Here is an 18415-nt window from a genome sequence, read left to right as displayed (position 1 = left end):
GCTGATGATTTACTAGGAAAAGATCTTCACTCAAATTTTATTATATTGAGGTGCCTGAAGTTTCCCCTCTTAAATATTCTTCAATCTAATGTTATTTTATCATGGCACTCAAAGTTACAAGGGAGTACGAGATATGTTGTTAGTCTAGTTCAGGACAAGGTGAAATTAATGTGGACACTCCACTGCAGGATTGCACCTTTGTTGAACAATGTGCTGTAGTGAGAGTTCTTTGGGTGGAGGGACTAAAACCTACTGAAATTCACCAAAGGATGTTTGCTTGTGTACATCAGAAAACTATTTGTGTATCCATCCTGTGCACTTTACAGTACCCCAAGTCATCATGTACTGTGGCATGTGTACATCCATAGATATCCAAATGTGCAGCAACAGCAGCCAATATAATCTGTCAATCTTCTCTGATGAAGGCATTTACCATGTTTATGTAGGATTGTGTGTACGATGTTGATGGCTGACCAGATTGAGTTTAAGTGGTTACTTGTTCTTGCCGCTTTATACTTCCTGCTTTCTACCCATTCATAAACTTTTCATTGAGTTATGCCTTTTTTTCACTTCTATATTGACCCATCATCCTTTTGTAAACATTCGTTTTTTAATTTATTTTTTTTTAAATCCTATACTAAATGGCAAATAACTGAGGCATATGCATTTCATTTGTCATTCAAACAGATGGCACATTACAAACATTTGAAGTAATGCATTTTATAAAATGTGGGAATGACAAATGCAATTCATTGTACTACTACATGCGTTACAAAATGCATTCCTTTAGATGGTGCACTGCAAATGTTAATGCTGAGCTCTGTGTTTATTATTTAGATTTTTAACTCATATAATTTGGGTTGGGGCCACACGGTGGTGCAGTGGTAGCCAGTTTCCTCCCACAGTCCAAAGACATGCAGGTTAGGTGCATTGGCGATTCTAAATTGTCCCTAGTGTGTGCTTGGTGTGTGGCTGTGTGTGTGTGCACGCCTTCCGGTGCGCTGGCGCCCTGCCCGGGGTTTGTTTCCTGCCTTGTGCCCTGTGTTGGCTGGGATCGGCTCCAGCAGACCCCTGTGACCCTGTAGTTAGGATAATGACTTGGGTTGCACAGCTACTTTGGCAATAATTCATTCACAAAAATAGTGTTAATGGCAAGGGTCTATTTCCTAGTAATCACGATGACAATGAGCACCTTGACTTAAAAAGTAAGACAAAAGTTATGATTGACTTCTCCGAGGTAATGTCCACTCTCCAGCAATGGTGTGCTAAAAAATTACTTTGTTAAATTGACAGCATCATAGCACTGTATGTAAATTGACAGCATCATAGCACTGTATGTGTTATGATCTCCTACTCTTATAAATTGTAAAAATTCCTGTGCAGATCCTAACAATCAATATATTGATTATAAGGTTTTGTGACTTAAGGAATCCAATTTTGGGGTTTAATCTTCTCTAGAATCTGTTTTAAAAAAGTTCAGTATTTAATGAAATTTAACATTTAGGTGACTCCATTTTAGGTAATTGTTTCTGTCATTTTTATGGAGATCTTTCACAGAATGCCCAGTTTTATGCTTATTTGTGACATCATTTTAACAACAATATAAAGCACTCCAGGCGTTTCTGCAGTGTCTTAGCATGGTGGATAAATTTTGTTTTGTTCCATCAAAAAAAGATCATTATTTATTACTTTGTTTTTTTTTGTTTTTTTTTTTATTTCTTCTGTTGTTTTTTGACTCTGAATTGTTGATGGAGTTTTGGCTTTGACGAGAAACATCTACTTGTCTCCCAGTTTTGAATTTTGATCTGTTCTTTGACTTTTGACTTACATGGTCATTTTCATTTTTCTTTTCACTGTCTATTGTGAGTCATATATGCATTAATTCAGCAACAAATCTGAGACTTTTCTATAATCAAATAACATTAAGCATCAATTCCACAATTATATATGAACACACTTGCAGAGCATGGATGCCTAAATACATATACAGGACTGACTTAAATGATAGTTTTTATAAATGAATTTGAATTTATGAACTTTGTGAACTCTCTCCCAACATGTGCTGAATCAATAAATCAAACATTATTTCAAATTATTTTGTAGAGATTTTCAGTGCTGCTGTTCTTACAAAAAATGAAAATTCAGTATACCTTCAATCTGCGCTTTTAAATTTTGAACAGTTTCTTTTACACTTATTCTTTTATTACTAAATACTTCAGAAAACCATTTAGAGGGACAACAGAATGGAAGTGCTTCCATAATGAGATTATATTTTTACAGCAAAATAGGACATTTTATAACGTACTTCCATGTCAGAATAATTTTTTAAGTATTGAATGATGATTTCTTGCTTAACTTTTTTCTTCTTAATTGAAAACCTTGTCACTCTTTGAGCTGTTTTAATTAATAGAGTAAATTATTTGTTTTCCAATGATGCATGTTCCCCAACTGTCTAGTTTTAAAATGTGTTTAATCTTAAAGGACCTAAAAGTTAAATTATACTTCATTCATGTTAAGAATAAGTTCTTGCTATTTTAAAGTCTTAAAACATATTTGATGGCCTAATTGCACTCTCTAGGTTAGAGTTTTACTTTTTAATTGTAAAATGTAATAATATGTAGTTCCTTAAGATCTTAAATCTGTTTTTCAGCATTGCTGCAACTGGGTATCAAGTACTGAGGCATTAGATACACCAATTGAGACTATGTTGCCAGACTGTCCACGTGTCTCTGCAGGTAAGTGAAATATTTTTGCTGAAGGATTGTGTAAACTCTAAGATTTAATAATAAATTATTATTTTATATTTTATATAAATGTTAACCTTTGATCTACCTTGACTTACCATGCAAAAACAAACCATGTACAATACCATAGTCTGCCGTGTATTATGTAAATCATTACCATAAATAAAGTGGTCTTATTGTCTCTGTGCCGTAATAAAGGTCGTCAGTTGTTAATATGTTAAATTCATATTTAAAATGTAAAAGGAAAGTAGACATTTGAAGAAGTGTTATTAAAATCATTCACATTTTTATGCAAAACTAGGGGCCTTCGCTCGCCAAACCCCCCCCACCCCCCCACATGCCAGCCGCTTCGTGTGTCTGCTGTTTGTGTATGTGGATTTCAAATTCAATTTCACCAAAGAACAAATCTTTTAATTGTCACTGATATGCCTCTTCATTGGGAAGAAACACTACTTTTCCCAGATAGCAACATGAATTAGACGATCTACAAGTCTTCAACTTAAAGTTTAAATCTTAACAATATATTCAATCTCTTTTCGCTGTTCCGTTGTTTCACCGAATAATAATTTACATTTGCTGGGGCTAATGCGATCTTTACTTTTTATATCGCGGGTTAGGTAGCCGCCACAGCCGAGCTGCGAATTAAAAGTTCACCAGGAGCATTTGCTCAGGAATATGCCGTCCTACTCATGGCTTTGGAAACTGGAGTGTCAGTGTGCCAAATCTGCAATATGTTAAAATAAACTCATAGTCATGGATCTGCGCACAACGAACCCACATCGGCTAATATTGCACTGTTTAACTCAAGATCTCTTAATGGCAAAGTGCTGGTGCTATCAGAATTCATTACAGATTCAAACCTTGACTTGTTATGCTTAACAGAAACTTTGCAAAAACCAAATGCTTTTACATCTGTTACGAAGGTGACCCCGTCCAGATTCATTCACTTCACGGATCCTTACAGCTCAAGACAAGGTGGAGGAGTAGCAGTAATTGCTAGATCAAAGTTAAACATCAACAGAATCCCCATTTATGATCCATTGTCTTTAGAGTTTCTGGCTCTTAAGCTAATAACAAAATCTAGTCCTGTCTCACTTATTGTTGTCTATCGTCCCCCGAAATACAATGAGTCTTTTTTTATCTAATCTGACTGAATTAATAACCCACTTAAGTTCACTTTCCCAGAGAGTCATTCTTCTTGGCGATTTCAACATCCATATTGACATTACTACATTTAAACTGAGAAATGAATTCCTGTCCTTACTGGACTGTTTTGACTTGGTGCAGCATGTTGATTTTCCAACCCACTCTGGTGGTCATATACTGGACTTGATCTGCACATCTGGCTTATCTGTTGGCAACACTTGTAGCAGTGATTTGGGACTCTCTCACAATAAAGCAGTGCTTTTCACTGTCTCATTATCTCTCCCTCCTCTTACCTGTAAACGTCAAATTTCTTTCCGAAACGTTAAAAATATCTGTCCCTCTGTTCTTGCTGTATCCATTTCTGATCTTTTTCTGTCTTCACCTATTCCATCAATACTAGATAGTCTTGTTGACCACTATAACTCAGCCCTTCATACAGCACTTGATAAAACAGCTCCTCTAAAACATTAGGAAGTTTCCTTTAAGCAATCAGCTGCATGGTATAATTAAGAGCTACCATCTATGAAAGCAACTGGCCGACGTCTTGAGAGAATGTCACATAAGACTTGCCTCACTGTTCACATCCAGGCTTTCTTTGACCATCAAAGAGCTTATAGAGATGCACCAACTGCAGCCAAGAACACACATTATGGCAGAATAATAAAAAGTGGCCATGATAACCCAAGGGTTGTATTTTCTGTAGTTAATAAATTACTCCAACCTGCATCTGGCCCAATTACCTCCTCTACTGAAGTCTGTGAAAAATTACATACATCCATCATTCACTTATATCCTTCCCTGTCTTCCCACTCCATCCAGCTCTTTTTCTAAATTTTCACCAATCACATCAGTATTTGTTAATGACCTGCTTTGTAAGATGAGGCCAGCTACTTGTGTAATGGACCCCATCCCCACCACAATTCTTAAATCCTGCCTTCATTCCATAATCACGACTGTTACGACAATAATCAATGTATCCTTCGACACTGGATTTGTGCCAGCCACTTTTAAAATTGCTTCTGTAACCCCCATGTTCAAAACGTCTGGTCTTGATGGTGATGATCTTAACAATTTTCGGCCTATTTCCCACTTACCTTTTCTGTCAAAAGTTCTTGAGCATGTTGTAGCCTCCCAGCTCACCAATTACTTAACCTCTAATAATTTGATGGAACCCTTTCAGTCTTGTTTCAGGTCGCAGCACAGCTGTGAAACTGCTCTTCTTTGGGTAACCAATGATTTGCTTTTGGCAGCAGACTCTGGACAAACCAGCATATTAATTATCTGTTAGACCTCAGTGCAACATTTGACACTGTCAGACATGATATTCTGCTGTCCAGAATGGAGAACATACTGGGTATCTCTGTGACTGCCCTCCAGTGGTTCAAGTCCTATTTAACTGATAGGCAAGAGTTTGTTAGTCTTGGCAACAGCAAATCCAGCTCAGCACCAGTCACACAAGGAGTTCCTCAGGGCTCTGTCCTTGGCCCTCTTCTCTTCTGTATTTATATGCTTCCCCTTGGCCATATTATTCGTAGCTATGGACTGGGTTATCATTTTTATGCAGATGACACTCAACTCTATTTCAATGTCAAAAGTTCAACTTCCTCAGAGTTTTCTTGGCTCACAACTTGCCTCAGTGAAATTAAAACCTAAATGTAGCAGAACTCCTTAAAATTAAATTGCAACAAAACTGAACTCCTTCAAATTGGCACTAAAGCACTACTTAAGAAAATTGTCTCCTGTTTAGTCACTCTTGACAGTGATCTTATCAGACCTTCTTCTGATGCAAGGGATCTTGGTGTCATTTTTGATTCCTCCCTTTCTTATTCCCCCGACATAAACCACATTAAGAAACTTTCTTACTTTCACCTCCATAATATATCCCATGTTCGCTCATTCCTCTCTTTTTCTAATGCTGAGAAACGTCCATGCTTTTATCATATCCCGCATTGATTATTGTAACTTGCTGCTGGCAGGTGCCCCTTCTAATCTTATTTCACAGCTTCAGTTGATTCAAAACTCTGCTGCAAGAATCCTTACTTGAACCAGCAACAATGAGCAGATCACACCCATTCTGCTTTGCCTTCACTGGCTCCCTGTGTCTTACAGGATTGAATTTAAAATTCTATTAAGAGCCCACAAAGCTTTAAATGGTCTTTCACCGGACTACATCAGTGACTTTATAAATCATTATGCTCCTGTTTGCCTACTAAGGTTCTCTGATTCTGGTAATCTTGTTGTGCCTCACACTAACCTGTACTTTATGGGTGACAGGGCCTTCAGCTCCATAGCACCCAGACTTTGGAATGACGTCCCGAAATTAATTAGATCAGCTGACTCCATTCTTTTAAAAAACAACTTAAAACTCATCTATTTAGGAAGGCTTTTAATTTAACATTCTGCCCTTTCTTTCAGTTTACCTCTCTGTCCAGATGCTCAGGATAATTTGTGTGTCTGTTATATCACAAATTAGGTTATTTGTTAGGTTTTTCTTTTAGTATTGAATTTAGTATTTTACTCTGGTTTATTGTCCTTTATTCTATTTAATGCTTTGTTATCTGTTTCATTGTTCTATTCAGGAAAGCATTTGTATCCAATGTTACATAAACCCTGCTTTTTTTTTTCTTTCTAAGACACTCTGAAACGCTTTGAGCATGGGAAAGGCGCTATATAAATAAAATGTATTATTATTATGATCATTTTTTGAGACCTTCGTATTTTATTACATTCATTATCTCTAACCTGCTCTGCATGTGTATCATGCCAATGTTTTTGAATTCTTTACGACGTTCTACTTTGTCATCTACTCTTTGTCTTTTATTTCCGACCTGAGGCATAGTTAAATCTCTTGGCACAAAGTCTTGTTTCGCGGGATGTGAAAGTATGTCTCTGAAAAAGTCACATCTCGTCCCACGCTAAAAAGTCTCGTCTCGTCTCGTCCCAGGATTTTTTTTATTATAATAGAGAGATGTATGTTGAGAATTCTGCATAAATGTTGCCATATGTACAGAGACATCTTTCGGGGCCAACAGTTTTTGACATCAACTTTTTGAATGTGATTATTTCTTAATAATCATGGTTAATGAAAATTGTGTTACTTTTAAAGGTGTTATTAGTTGAGGCTTAGTATAGTTCTGGATTAAAGTTAACTAATAGGAACGCAATGGTCTTATTACATGCGATTATGGTCATGAGGAAGTTTTTGTAGTGCATCCCCTATCCACTTCTGCTGTATTTGCCTTGTGTGACAACCTGCTTTTCTAGTCAGTTGTACATTGAAATTGATAGAGATAATGTCAGCCACACAGGACTGGTAGCACCTGCTTGCAGTAGGACTGGATACCCAGTAAATATTAGGTTCTCCTGATACAGCAGGAAAAATTGGTGATATATGCCCAGCACATTGAGGTGATTTTTGTGTTTCTAGATGCCTTACCTTAATTTCAACATGAATCCCACAAAGTAGATTATAAGGTTAATTTCAGTCTTAATGTTGCAATTCCCAAAATGTATTTTTATGTAAAAGTTTAAGGAATAATAAGGCTACATGTCACTGCAGATAGCTTCTCAGTCCAGCTGACAGCATTGTCTAGGACCCTACATGTGCCCTGTTTGAATGCCTTCACTGAGATAGATGGCTCAGATCTATCTTCAGCCTGACTTCTCAACATAACAGTAGTGTCTTTCCCATGCAACTTACATTGCAAAGATCTGCATTTAAATCATAACACAGCAGACACTAATTATCTTCATTTACTATTTGCACTGTTGTTTTAAGTACTGTATAAGAAGTATGCTGTGAAATCTTGCCTTAATCACAGTGTAGTTTTACACTGAATCCAGTTGTACCTACTAAATAGTAACTATGTCTGCAGTTTCACGTAAGTGTATTACATAAAGTTTTATTTTTTCTGTGTTTACAGTGCTGTTAAGTTATTGAGGCAGGGCTAATATGTTCAAAAATGATGTATGGTTTACTCCAGCAAGTGTACAATACATGAGTTTTGTGACTTTGAGTCACTATATCACTTGCTGTTATTATGTACATATTTTAACTATTTGAGAATACAGGAAGTTAAAAACTTGTAGAAAAAGCAAAGTTTAGTTCTGTAAATTCTGTTTTAAAAGATTTTAACTTGCAGTTACCATACAACCTTGGAATATATACCAGCCAGTCCCATCTGAAATTTTAGGTTTTTATGTTTTAGATTAGTTATTTTATTTTCTTATTACTATAAAAACTTAATTGAACTGGTTTTAGATTTAACAAAGTCTGCCTTATGAATGCCTGTTGTAGTGTCTGTCAGATTAACTTCTAGAAAATGCTCATTTTTCCTGATAGGTGAGCCTGTAAATCATTACAAGATCTATTTTACTTAAAGATAATGCTAAATCTGTATATTTTATTACAAGTAACAGTCCTTTGCCTTTGACTGCTCTATTGATTTTTAGAATGTTCTCAGTTATAATGTAGACTGCCTGTCTCCTGATCTTCCTTTTTTCAGTTATCCACAGATGACTACCTGATGAGAATGTATAGCTACATGAAAATATTTGCACACCCCTGGCCAAGTTGCCTGTTTTTTGTTTTTTTTTGACACTTGAAATAAACAATAGTAAATACAACTTCAGCAATGGCATTTTTATAACAAATGTGAATTTAAAGTTACAATCTATTTGATAAACTAAAAAATGTAAAATAAATAAAAGAGTAAATGTTCCATTTAGAAAAGTTTGAGCACCTACTAAGTCAGTACTTAGTAACAATCCCTTTGGCAAAAATCACAGCTTGCACATATTTTATATAACCAGCTACAAGTCTCTCAATTCTCGTATTTTTCCATAATACTCCCTGCAGATTGCTTCCAGCTATGAGATATTCTTGGGCTGTCGTGCCTTCACAGCACATTTAAGATTTGCCCACAGATTTTCAATGATTTTCAAGTCTGGGGACCATTTCAAAACCTTCACCTAGGTTTCTTTAGGTATTTCATAGTAAATTTCAAGTTGTGTTTTGAACTGTCGTTATAAAAGCCATCCTTTTTTCAGCTTCAGTTTCTAGACAGACTGTTTGACAATCTCCTTGAGGATTTATTTATTTTTATATTTTTAATTTTATTTTATTTATTGGAATCGGTTCTCTGTGGTAGGTTGGCGCCTTGCCCGGGAATGGTTCCTGCCTTGCGCCCTGTGTTGGCTGGGGTTGGCTCCAGCAGACCCCCGTGACCCTGTATTCGGATTCAACGGGTTGGACGATGGATGGATGGAATCAGTTCTTCCATGTAGTCAAGTAATATTTCTAGTATCCAAAGCTGCCACATCACCCCAAAGTGTAATGGATTCACTTCCATAATTAACAGTTGGCAAGGTGTTCTTTTCTTCAAGTGCTGCTCATTTTATTTACCAAGAAAAGATTATGAATTTAACTTTATCTGAGGCAGATATTTTGAGACATTTTTTATTATTTTGCAAGTTCCCCATATTTGAGACCTGCTAGCCTGGAAATCAGCAAGTAGTTGTTCTGAGTAAGCAGGGCTGAGTAAGCCTATTTTGGGCTGGCCTGAGCACTTTCTAACCTGCTTTGTGTCTGCATTTTCAAGGCCTCACACTCATTTTGCTATGTTTGAGATAACAGCTGATTATATTAACATTGTTAATGTACTAACCCTCTTTTTGTTCAAAACATCTTACGGATCACATATTCCAAATTTAAGCAGTCTAATATTGGTTATATATTGCACTGTGTGCAGTATACAATGATCCCTCGCTATATCGTGCTTCGACTTTCGCGGTTTCACTCCATCGCGGATTTTAAATGTAAGCATATCTAAATATATATCATCAATTTTTCGCTGATTCACGGATTTCTGTGGACAATGGGTCTTTTAATTTATGGTACATGCTTCCTCAGTTTGTTTGCCCAGTTGATTTCATACAAGGGATGCTATTGGCGGATGGCTGAGAAGCTACCCAATCAGAGTATGTATTAAATAAAACTCCTCAATGATATACGATATGCTTCACTTGCGGTGCTTCATCACACTTAAAAGCTCTAACAGCACGTATTGATTTTTGATTGTTTGCTTTTCTCTGCCTCTCTCACTCTCTCTGACATTCTCTGCTCCTGACGAAGGGGGTGTGAGCAGAGGGGCTGTTTGCACAGAGGCTGTTTGCTTAGAAGATATGGACACTCCTCTAAAAAATGCTGAAAGGCTACCTTCACATTGATTTCTTTCTTGCAGCCACATTATCATGGTGCTTCCACCTAAAAGACTAACAGCCCTATTGATTTTTGATTGTTTACTTTTCTCTCTCTCTCAGACATTCTCTGCTCCTGACGCACACTTCTTTGAAGAGGAAGATATGTTTGCATTCTTTTAATTGTGAGAAAGAACTGCCATCTCTGTCTTGTCATGGAGCACAGTTTAAACTTTTGACTAAAGGGTGTTATTTCATGTCTAGAGGGCTCTAATAATGTTAAAAAAATATAGTTAGAAGGTCGTAAACAGGTTTTCTATGCTCTAACTGCAAAAATATTAGATTTATAAATAAAGAATCCTACTTCTCGGAAATTAATTTATCGCTGTACAGTCTGGAATGGATTAACCGTGATAAACAAGTGTTTACTGTATATCTAGATAGACTTATCTATGTATCTATACTAATAAAAGGCAAAGCCCTCACTGACTGACTGACTCACTGACTGACTCACTGACTCATCACTAATTCTCCAAGTTCCCGTGTGGGTAGAAGGCTGAAATTTGGCAGGCTCATTCCTTACAGCTTACTTACAAAAGTTGGGCAGGTTTCATTTCGAAATTCTATGTGTAATGGTCATAACTGGAAGGTATTTTTCTCCATTTACTGTAATGGAGTTGAGCTCGAAAGCCGTGGGGGGCGGAGTTTCGTGTGACATCATCATGCCTCCCACGTAATCAGACGAAACTGACTGTCAAAGCATTGCGTAGAAAACCAGGAAGACCTCCAAAAAGCACTAAAGAAAACATGCATTATATAATTGAGAAGGCAGCGAAACAATAAGAAGCGAGCGAGTGACATATACTACCATATTCATGAGTGCTGCTACTTCGGAAAGAAAGCAAGGTGTAAACCTAAACTTTAAATTAAATTCATAGACAGGCTGCCGCTGGCGTTTCTCATGCCCACGGGTAATGCGGGATACAAGTTTAATGAGAGGACGCAGGATATAAACGAGAGTTTTGATCACTTTGTAACTAAGTTAAAATTGCAGGTGAAGGGGTGTGCTTATGCAAATTCCGAGAGACTGTGTTTGTGGGGGATTGACAGTTAAGGCGGGTGGGAGAGTCACGTCATCATCTCCCCTCCCATTTACCTAATTTCGCTCTGAGCTGAGCTCCGCTGCTAACGCCGTCTTTCGAAGCAACTTCGTCACATTGCCACCAAATACTCACAGAAAAAATACTCACAGTTAATACACACGCTGTCTCTAGAGTTTCTCCACACTGAATCCTCCAGGCACTACTTACAAAAGGTTACATTGCCAATCGTGTTACGTTATTTTTAAAATCTTTCCTTTTCTTAGCACAAGCACAGCTGAGAAGCTTCGATGCATGTGCTCCATAACGCGTTAAAAAATAATGCATTTAATCACACTTTGCATTACAAGCAAAAGGGAACTTTTGTCAATGCATGATTTACTTTGATCAGCGCATCCCTATTCATTTTACCCTCGCACCACCTTGGTTTGAGAAGAAGTATGAAAAAATATAAGGTTAACACAGAAAAACAGATCACCAATTCAAGCTTTATGAATAATCGATTCGCCATCAATAATTGTTTTGGTAAAGCCATACTCAGTGTAATCCTCCTTCCATTTTATAATTTTTCCGCCACTAGCCATGATTAAATGAACGGTAAAAAGTAAGAGCGAGAGGGTGACTTATTTAGGCAGGCATATATATGACAGCAACACTCATGACAATGTCAATCATGTTACGTTATTATTAAAATGTTTCCTTTTCTGTTTCATTACTTCTTTAACACACTACTTCTCCGCTGCGAGGCGCGGGTATTTTTCTATATATATATATATATATATATATATATGAGCGACCTCCAAAGACCGCTGAGACTTTTGATATCGTGAACGTGTCTGCAAAAACTGGGGTCTCCTGCCCAGCGAAAGTTGAGCAGCCGGCGCACGCGCTTATCTGTGCCGGCCTTTGAGATGCTGACTGCGCTTCTGCCTTAAGTCAAAGTGAGCACTTTTAATTTTTTTCACCCTCCCCCTGAGCTATAGCCCAGACAAGTGCAAACACGGGACCCCTTTTCTACACCGCTGCAAACTAATATTAAGGCGATTCGCACTTTCTTTTCAATGTATATGATTATGAGGTCGTCAGCTTGGATTTTGAAGACACGCACATGAGTAGAGGACTGACAGTGCCATCACAGCCGATTAATGGCAGGGACGCCTCACCAGTCTACACAAGACCCACCGCGACTGTCCCCAAAAGGCGATCATAACGTCAACGAACACATCTCTCTATCTATACTAATAAAAGGCAAAGCCCTCACTCACTCACTCACTCACTCACTCACTGACTCATCACTAATTCTCCAACTTCCCGTGTAGGTAGAAGGCTGAAATTTGGCAGGCTTATTCCTTACAGCTTACTTACAAAAGTTGGGCAGGTTTCATTTCGAAATTCTACGCGTAAGGGTCATAACTGGAAGCTATTTTTCCATATAATGTAATGGAGTTGAGTTGGAGATGGCGTGGGGGGAGTTTCGTGTGACATCATCACCTCCTACGTAAGTATGCGTAGAGAACAAGGAAGAACTCCAAACAGCGATGAGCACAAAGCGCCATTTCACAATTGAGAAGGCAGAAAAACATTATGAAGCAAATGATGCATACAAGCATATTCATAAGTACAGCTACTGCGGAAACAAAGCACGGCGTGAACCGTAAGTTTATATTAAATTAAGTTCATAGACAGGCTGCCACTAGCGTTTGTAATTTAGTGCCTGCCCATATAAGGCCGTCCATCAGCGGCAATCCAATACAAACACTGCCCGTTAATATTCACGGGTGAAGGACTGTGCTTATGCAGAGGAAGATGAGATGGTCAGGGTGGTGTTTGGCACAAACTCATTGAAACTGCGAGAGAAACTTTTAAGTGCCGGGTCTTAGCTGACATTACACGAGATGGCACCAGCACAGCTGGGAACCTTCGATGCAAGAACACCAAGCGGCTCACGGAACTGACGCAGTGCACAGACAAAAGCAACAGTTCCAAAGAGTGCTGAACAAAACCAATTACACAATTGAGAAGGCAGCAAAAAATATGAAGCGTCTGATACATACAATCATATTCATAAGTGCAGCTACTGCGGAAACAAAGCACACGGTGGAAAAAGTGAATGTCCTGCTAAAGGAAGACAGTGTAAAAAAACCCGTGCATGCAGTTTGTCACATCTCAGATAAAGAGGAAGACGAGCTGTTTATTGATGCAGTAAGAAACTAATCGATGAATGAAACCTCTTATCTTTACAACGATTGACAAACACGGAATGTAACTTGAACACATCACATCCTACAAATACGAGCCTGATTGAAAGAAATAATGATAATCAAATCCTTGATGACAGCAACATTCAATAACACTCACAAAACAATTACTGTATATTGACAATCATGTTGCGTTATTTTTAAAATGTTCCCTTTTCTTTTCATAACTTCTACTTCTCCACTGCGATACGGGTATATATATAAATGTATATATATACCCGATCTACAATACATACTCATAGACAAGCCACACGCTGTGGCTAATTGTAGAGTCTTCGCCTCTAACGCCGACATTGAGGTTCGATTCGAGAGGATGTACTGAGTATGTACGCGCTACCGATTCATTTTACCTTCACATCTCCTTGGTTTGGGACGTATGAAAAATATTAGGTTAACGCAGAATCATGTTACGCTATTTTTAAAATTTTCCCTTTCTTAGCACAAGCACAGCTGAGAAGCTTCGATGCATGTACTCCATAACGCGCTAAAAATAACGATTTAATCACACTTTCAATTCCAAGCAAAGCGGGAACTTTTGTCAATGCATGATTTCCTGGTACATCCATTACACTGATGCACACATCACAGCTACAAAAATGTTAGAGTCGGAATAAAGCGCGTTCCTACGACTGATCATTTCGACTACCCGAGCGAAGCCTTGATAAAAGCATGGTTTTGTGCACACTGAAAAGCAAGCAAAATTAGATGCATTACAGAAAGCGGACTTTGTGGCTCTTACTGGGGATCATTGGACTTCCGTGACCGTTAGTAATTCTAATTACATCTAATTACAAAATGTTCAATGATCACACTGTTTTAGCCTAATGTACAAAATAATTTTGGCTAATGTTACTCAGAGTTTAAAGAGTAAGCTGGTCAAATTACCTTTTATGTTTCTGACTTATTTTTTTAAGAAGAAAAACTGCACTTTATGTTGAAATTTTGGTTATTATTATTTAAAGACAATACTATTCTGAAAATGTACTTAAAGTACTTAAACTACCACTTTATTTTTAAGTCTGCCCAATTTTAACCAGGGATGATATTTTTGTTTCTGTTTTGAATTCAAATGCAGTTTAAAGCTTTTTTCAGAAATTAAAACAGCTTCAGTTTACAATATTCATGTCCATGTCTATTATTTGATTCTGTCGCCCACTAAAACCCTTTTAAATTAAAAAAAAAAAAACATTTGCGATTTGGGGCAAATTTACGTGTACGATTACATACGATTAATCAAGATTAATTCTTACACAGCCTCTAATTAATTGGATTAATTTTTTTAATCGAGTCCCACCCCTAATATATATATATGTAGATATATATATGTAGATTTGTATATATATATGTGTATATACAGTATATATGTAGATATGTATATGTGTATATACAGCAAGGTTATTATAGTTAACGAAAACTAAAATCAAAACTAAAACTATTATTAAAAAAACATTTTCGTAAACTGAAATAAAATAATTAACAAAACCGAAATGAAAAACTAAAACTAAACGAAACTATTAAAGTAGCTGGAAAGACTAACTGAAATAAAATAATAATTTACTAAAATATTTTTAGTTTTCGTTTTTGAATGAATATTCTTGCCGTTAGTCTTTAACCCTTGTACGTTTTTAAAACCGAAAGTCATCTACCATGAGCCATCCGCACATATTTATCCAGTGAACAGCGGCTTGTGACGGAGGGTGGCTGTTCACACAGCATTTGCAGTGACAGAGCAAACTGAGTGCGGGTGCGTAAAGCGTGAGAAATAGAAAGTGATTTGCGTGCTTGTTGTATATCAAGATGTAATTTAAATGGCTGAAATCAGAATGTGCTGGTCAACAGAAAAATCACGAATGAGTAACGTTTCAGTTTATTTCTTAGGTGTTTGCTTTTTGTTGATAGCAATTCACCTGCCACTTCGCACAGAAGAAATCGTATACGAAGTATAGAGAAAGTATAGTAATCATGAAAAAATTCGACCTTGATATTTTGATGAATCTTGACGTTATAGACCTCCCAGAGTCCAACAATACTGTTTTTTGGAATTTTGTGTGTGCGCGTGCGTGTGTGTGTATAAACATGATACAACTAGATAGATGGATGGATTTTGACATGTGGTTTTTACACCACAATTGTAGTTCTGTATTAACTTTTGGGCCAAATTCATCACCTGGAAGTGGTACTTTACCTAAACACATACTCGATTTTTTTTTTTTTATGCAGCTGCAGAGTCCGATTTATTCAACTTTACTTTTATAATAATTGTTCAATATATTATTAATTTGATTTGTTGTTGATGGTTCCTTAATGTACATAATATAAAAATATAATCATTGTCTTGCGGTTTACTCCTTTAAATATCCATCCCCATATCTGAGTATACAAAAAAGTCGAGGGGAGACCACTCCCAGTTTTAGAAAATAAAACAGCACTGATCGAGAGACTGACTAGGTAATCATATAAGATCAGCATATTGTTGCTGACCAATCACTTTTTCTTTAAAAACATCTTTTAACAACGAAGCGATACAAACAAAGGTAGAGAGTCTGCCAAGTGATAAAAAACTAAACATACTAATGGGTTTTTGTATTTATTCCATATTTATTAATTTATCTTTTTTAGTTCATATTCACAACTCAAAATACCTGATATTGTGAAAGTAATCCATTAGCAGAATTATATTTTAAAATATTTGTCTCCCTTTTTTCAATGTTTTTCTCTCTCTCTCAAAATATAGTTGAAATATCATATTCTTTTTGTTCTTAACATCAGCCTTATCACATATATTGCATACCAGGTATTTTTCCTGCCTTACATCCAAACCTGCTGCGGTAGGCTCCAGGTTTTCTGCAAACCTACTCTGGATAAACAGGTTTAGATAATGTATATTTTGTTCTTAATCTCAGATGCTGTCTCTGTTGTTTTATGCATGTCCATACTCTTATTACCTGCTCTTGCCCTGCTCATTATGGGTTTCCTGTTCTTATGGTGGGCTATTCAAGTCTCACTGCCCCTAACCTTGACACTACATGCTTGTTGTTCTTTGTTTCCCTCAATACAGCTAGGTGGGGTCTGCACACTGATTCAAGTCTAAGAGCCCTGTTCTTCCTAAGCCCCTGTGATTTTCATGAGAAATTTTTTTAAAATTATAAAATTGTGTGAAATTGTTCATATTCAGTATCTAGTTTTAATTATGCTTGTTTTTATCAGAGAAAACCAAAACCAGATAGTAAATCAGGCAGTGTACTAAGCTTCCACTAACATTAAACTCATATCCAAATCTGTTAAGTGTATAGTTCTGTCTGATTGTGACACAAAGCTAACTTTGTAGGTGCTCCATGTTAATTACTAAAACTAAAACTGAAACTAATATATATAAATATAAAATAGAAATGTCTTTGTGAAATAAAAACTAAACTAAAACTAAAAATACATGATGAAGGAAAACTAAAACTAAACTGAATTTCCAAGTAAGGTCAGAAAAAATATAGAAATAAAAACTAATATAAAAAGGCAAAACTATAATAACCTTGATATACAGTATGTATATATGTGTGTGTGTGTGTATATATACAGTATGTGTATATATATGTATATGTATATATATATGTATGTGTGTATATGTATATATATATATAACTGTGTATATATATATATATATATATATATATATATATATACCAGCAACACTCATGACAATGACAAAACAATTACATTGTCAATCATGTTACGTTATTATTAAAATGTTTCCTTTCTTTTTACTTCTCCACTGCCAATCGCAGGTATTTTGCTATATATATATATATACAGATATATATATATATATATATATATATATATATATATATATATATATATATATATATATATATACAGATATATATAAATAGATAGATATGACAACAACACTCATATCAATGACAAAACAATTACATTAACAATCATCTTACGTTATTTTTAAAATGTTTGCTTTTCTTTTTCATAACTTCTTTAACACACTACTTCTCCGCTGCGAAGCGCGGGTATTCTGCTAGTACTATATAAAAGAAAAAGGCAACTTTCCTTTCTTTACACCTTTTATCCCAAACCAAAGCCTTTCTCTCTTAACACTGCAGAGGACACAGAACTAATTTTCTTTAATTGCTGGTAATGCCGGTAAGGCACATTACCAGAGACAGAAATTTGAACGTTCACATAGAAAATGTAATTTCTATACCACAGCCGTCGTGTAGCGCCTTTCAAAAGGGATCTACTACCGAGATGATCCATATACATTTTAGCTGCTGTTAGTACTACTTACCTGTTGTGTTACACAGTCTTTAAAATGTAGTTTACCCGCAACCACTCCAGTAGTGCTCAATGTACCTGTTCTTCTTAAAACGTTAATGTTTTACTGTTTAATAACTTATAGACTATATTTTATTATTTTTCCCTTGCACTCAGTGACCAAAGCTATACACACACATATAGACACATACATACAGTGGTGTGAAAAACTATTTGCCCCCTTCCTGATTTCTTATTCTTTTGCATGTTTGTCACACAAAATGTTTCTGATCATCAAACACATTTAACCATTAGTCAAATATAACACAAGTAAACACAAAATGCAGTTTTTAAATGATGGTTTTTATTATTTAGGGAGAAAAAAAAAATCCAAACCTACATGGCCCTGTGTGAAAAAGTAACTGCCCCCTGAACCTAATAACTGGTTGGGCCACCCTTAGCAGCAATAACTGCAATCAAGCGTTTGCGATAACTTGCAATGAGTCTTTAACAGCGCTCTGGAGGAATTTTGGCCCACTCATCTTTGCAGAATTGTTGTAATTCAGCTTTATTTGAGGGTTTACTAGCATGAACCGCCTTTTTAAGGTCATGCCATAGCATCTCAATTGGATTCAGGTCAGGACTTTGACTAGGCCACTCCAAAGTCTTCATTTTGTTTTTCTTCAGCCATTCAGAGGTGTTTTTG

General features: G+C 36.3%; 1 protein-coding gene across 1 annotated transcript in view; it reads left to right on the top strand.

The window, feature by feature from the left end:
* fam172a (family with sequence similarity 172 member A) overlaps positions 1 to 18415 on the top strand; it is a 716959-nt gene that overhangs the window by 549507 nt on the left and 149037 nt on the right. Inside the window, exon 10 of the mRNA XM_039759350.1 lies at positions 2651 to 2735. Coding sequence (XP_039615284.1) covers positions 2651 to 2735 — 85 coding nt within the window. The remainder of the gene's footprint in view (positions 1 to 2650; positions 2736 to 18415) is intronic.

Source organism: Polypterus senegalus, chromosome 7, assembly GCF_016835505.1.
Source record: "Polypterus senegalus isolate Bchr_013 chromosome 7, ASM1683550v1, whole genome shotgun sequence".
NCBI lineage: Eukaryota > Metazoa > Chordata > Cladistia > Polypteriformes > Polypteridae > Polypterus > Polypterus senegalus.
This window is presented reverse-complemented; position numbering and strand designations above follow the sequence as displayed.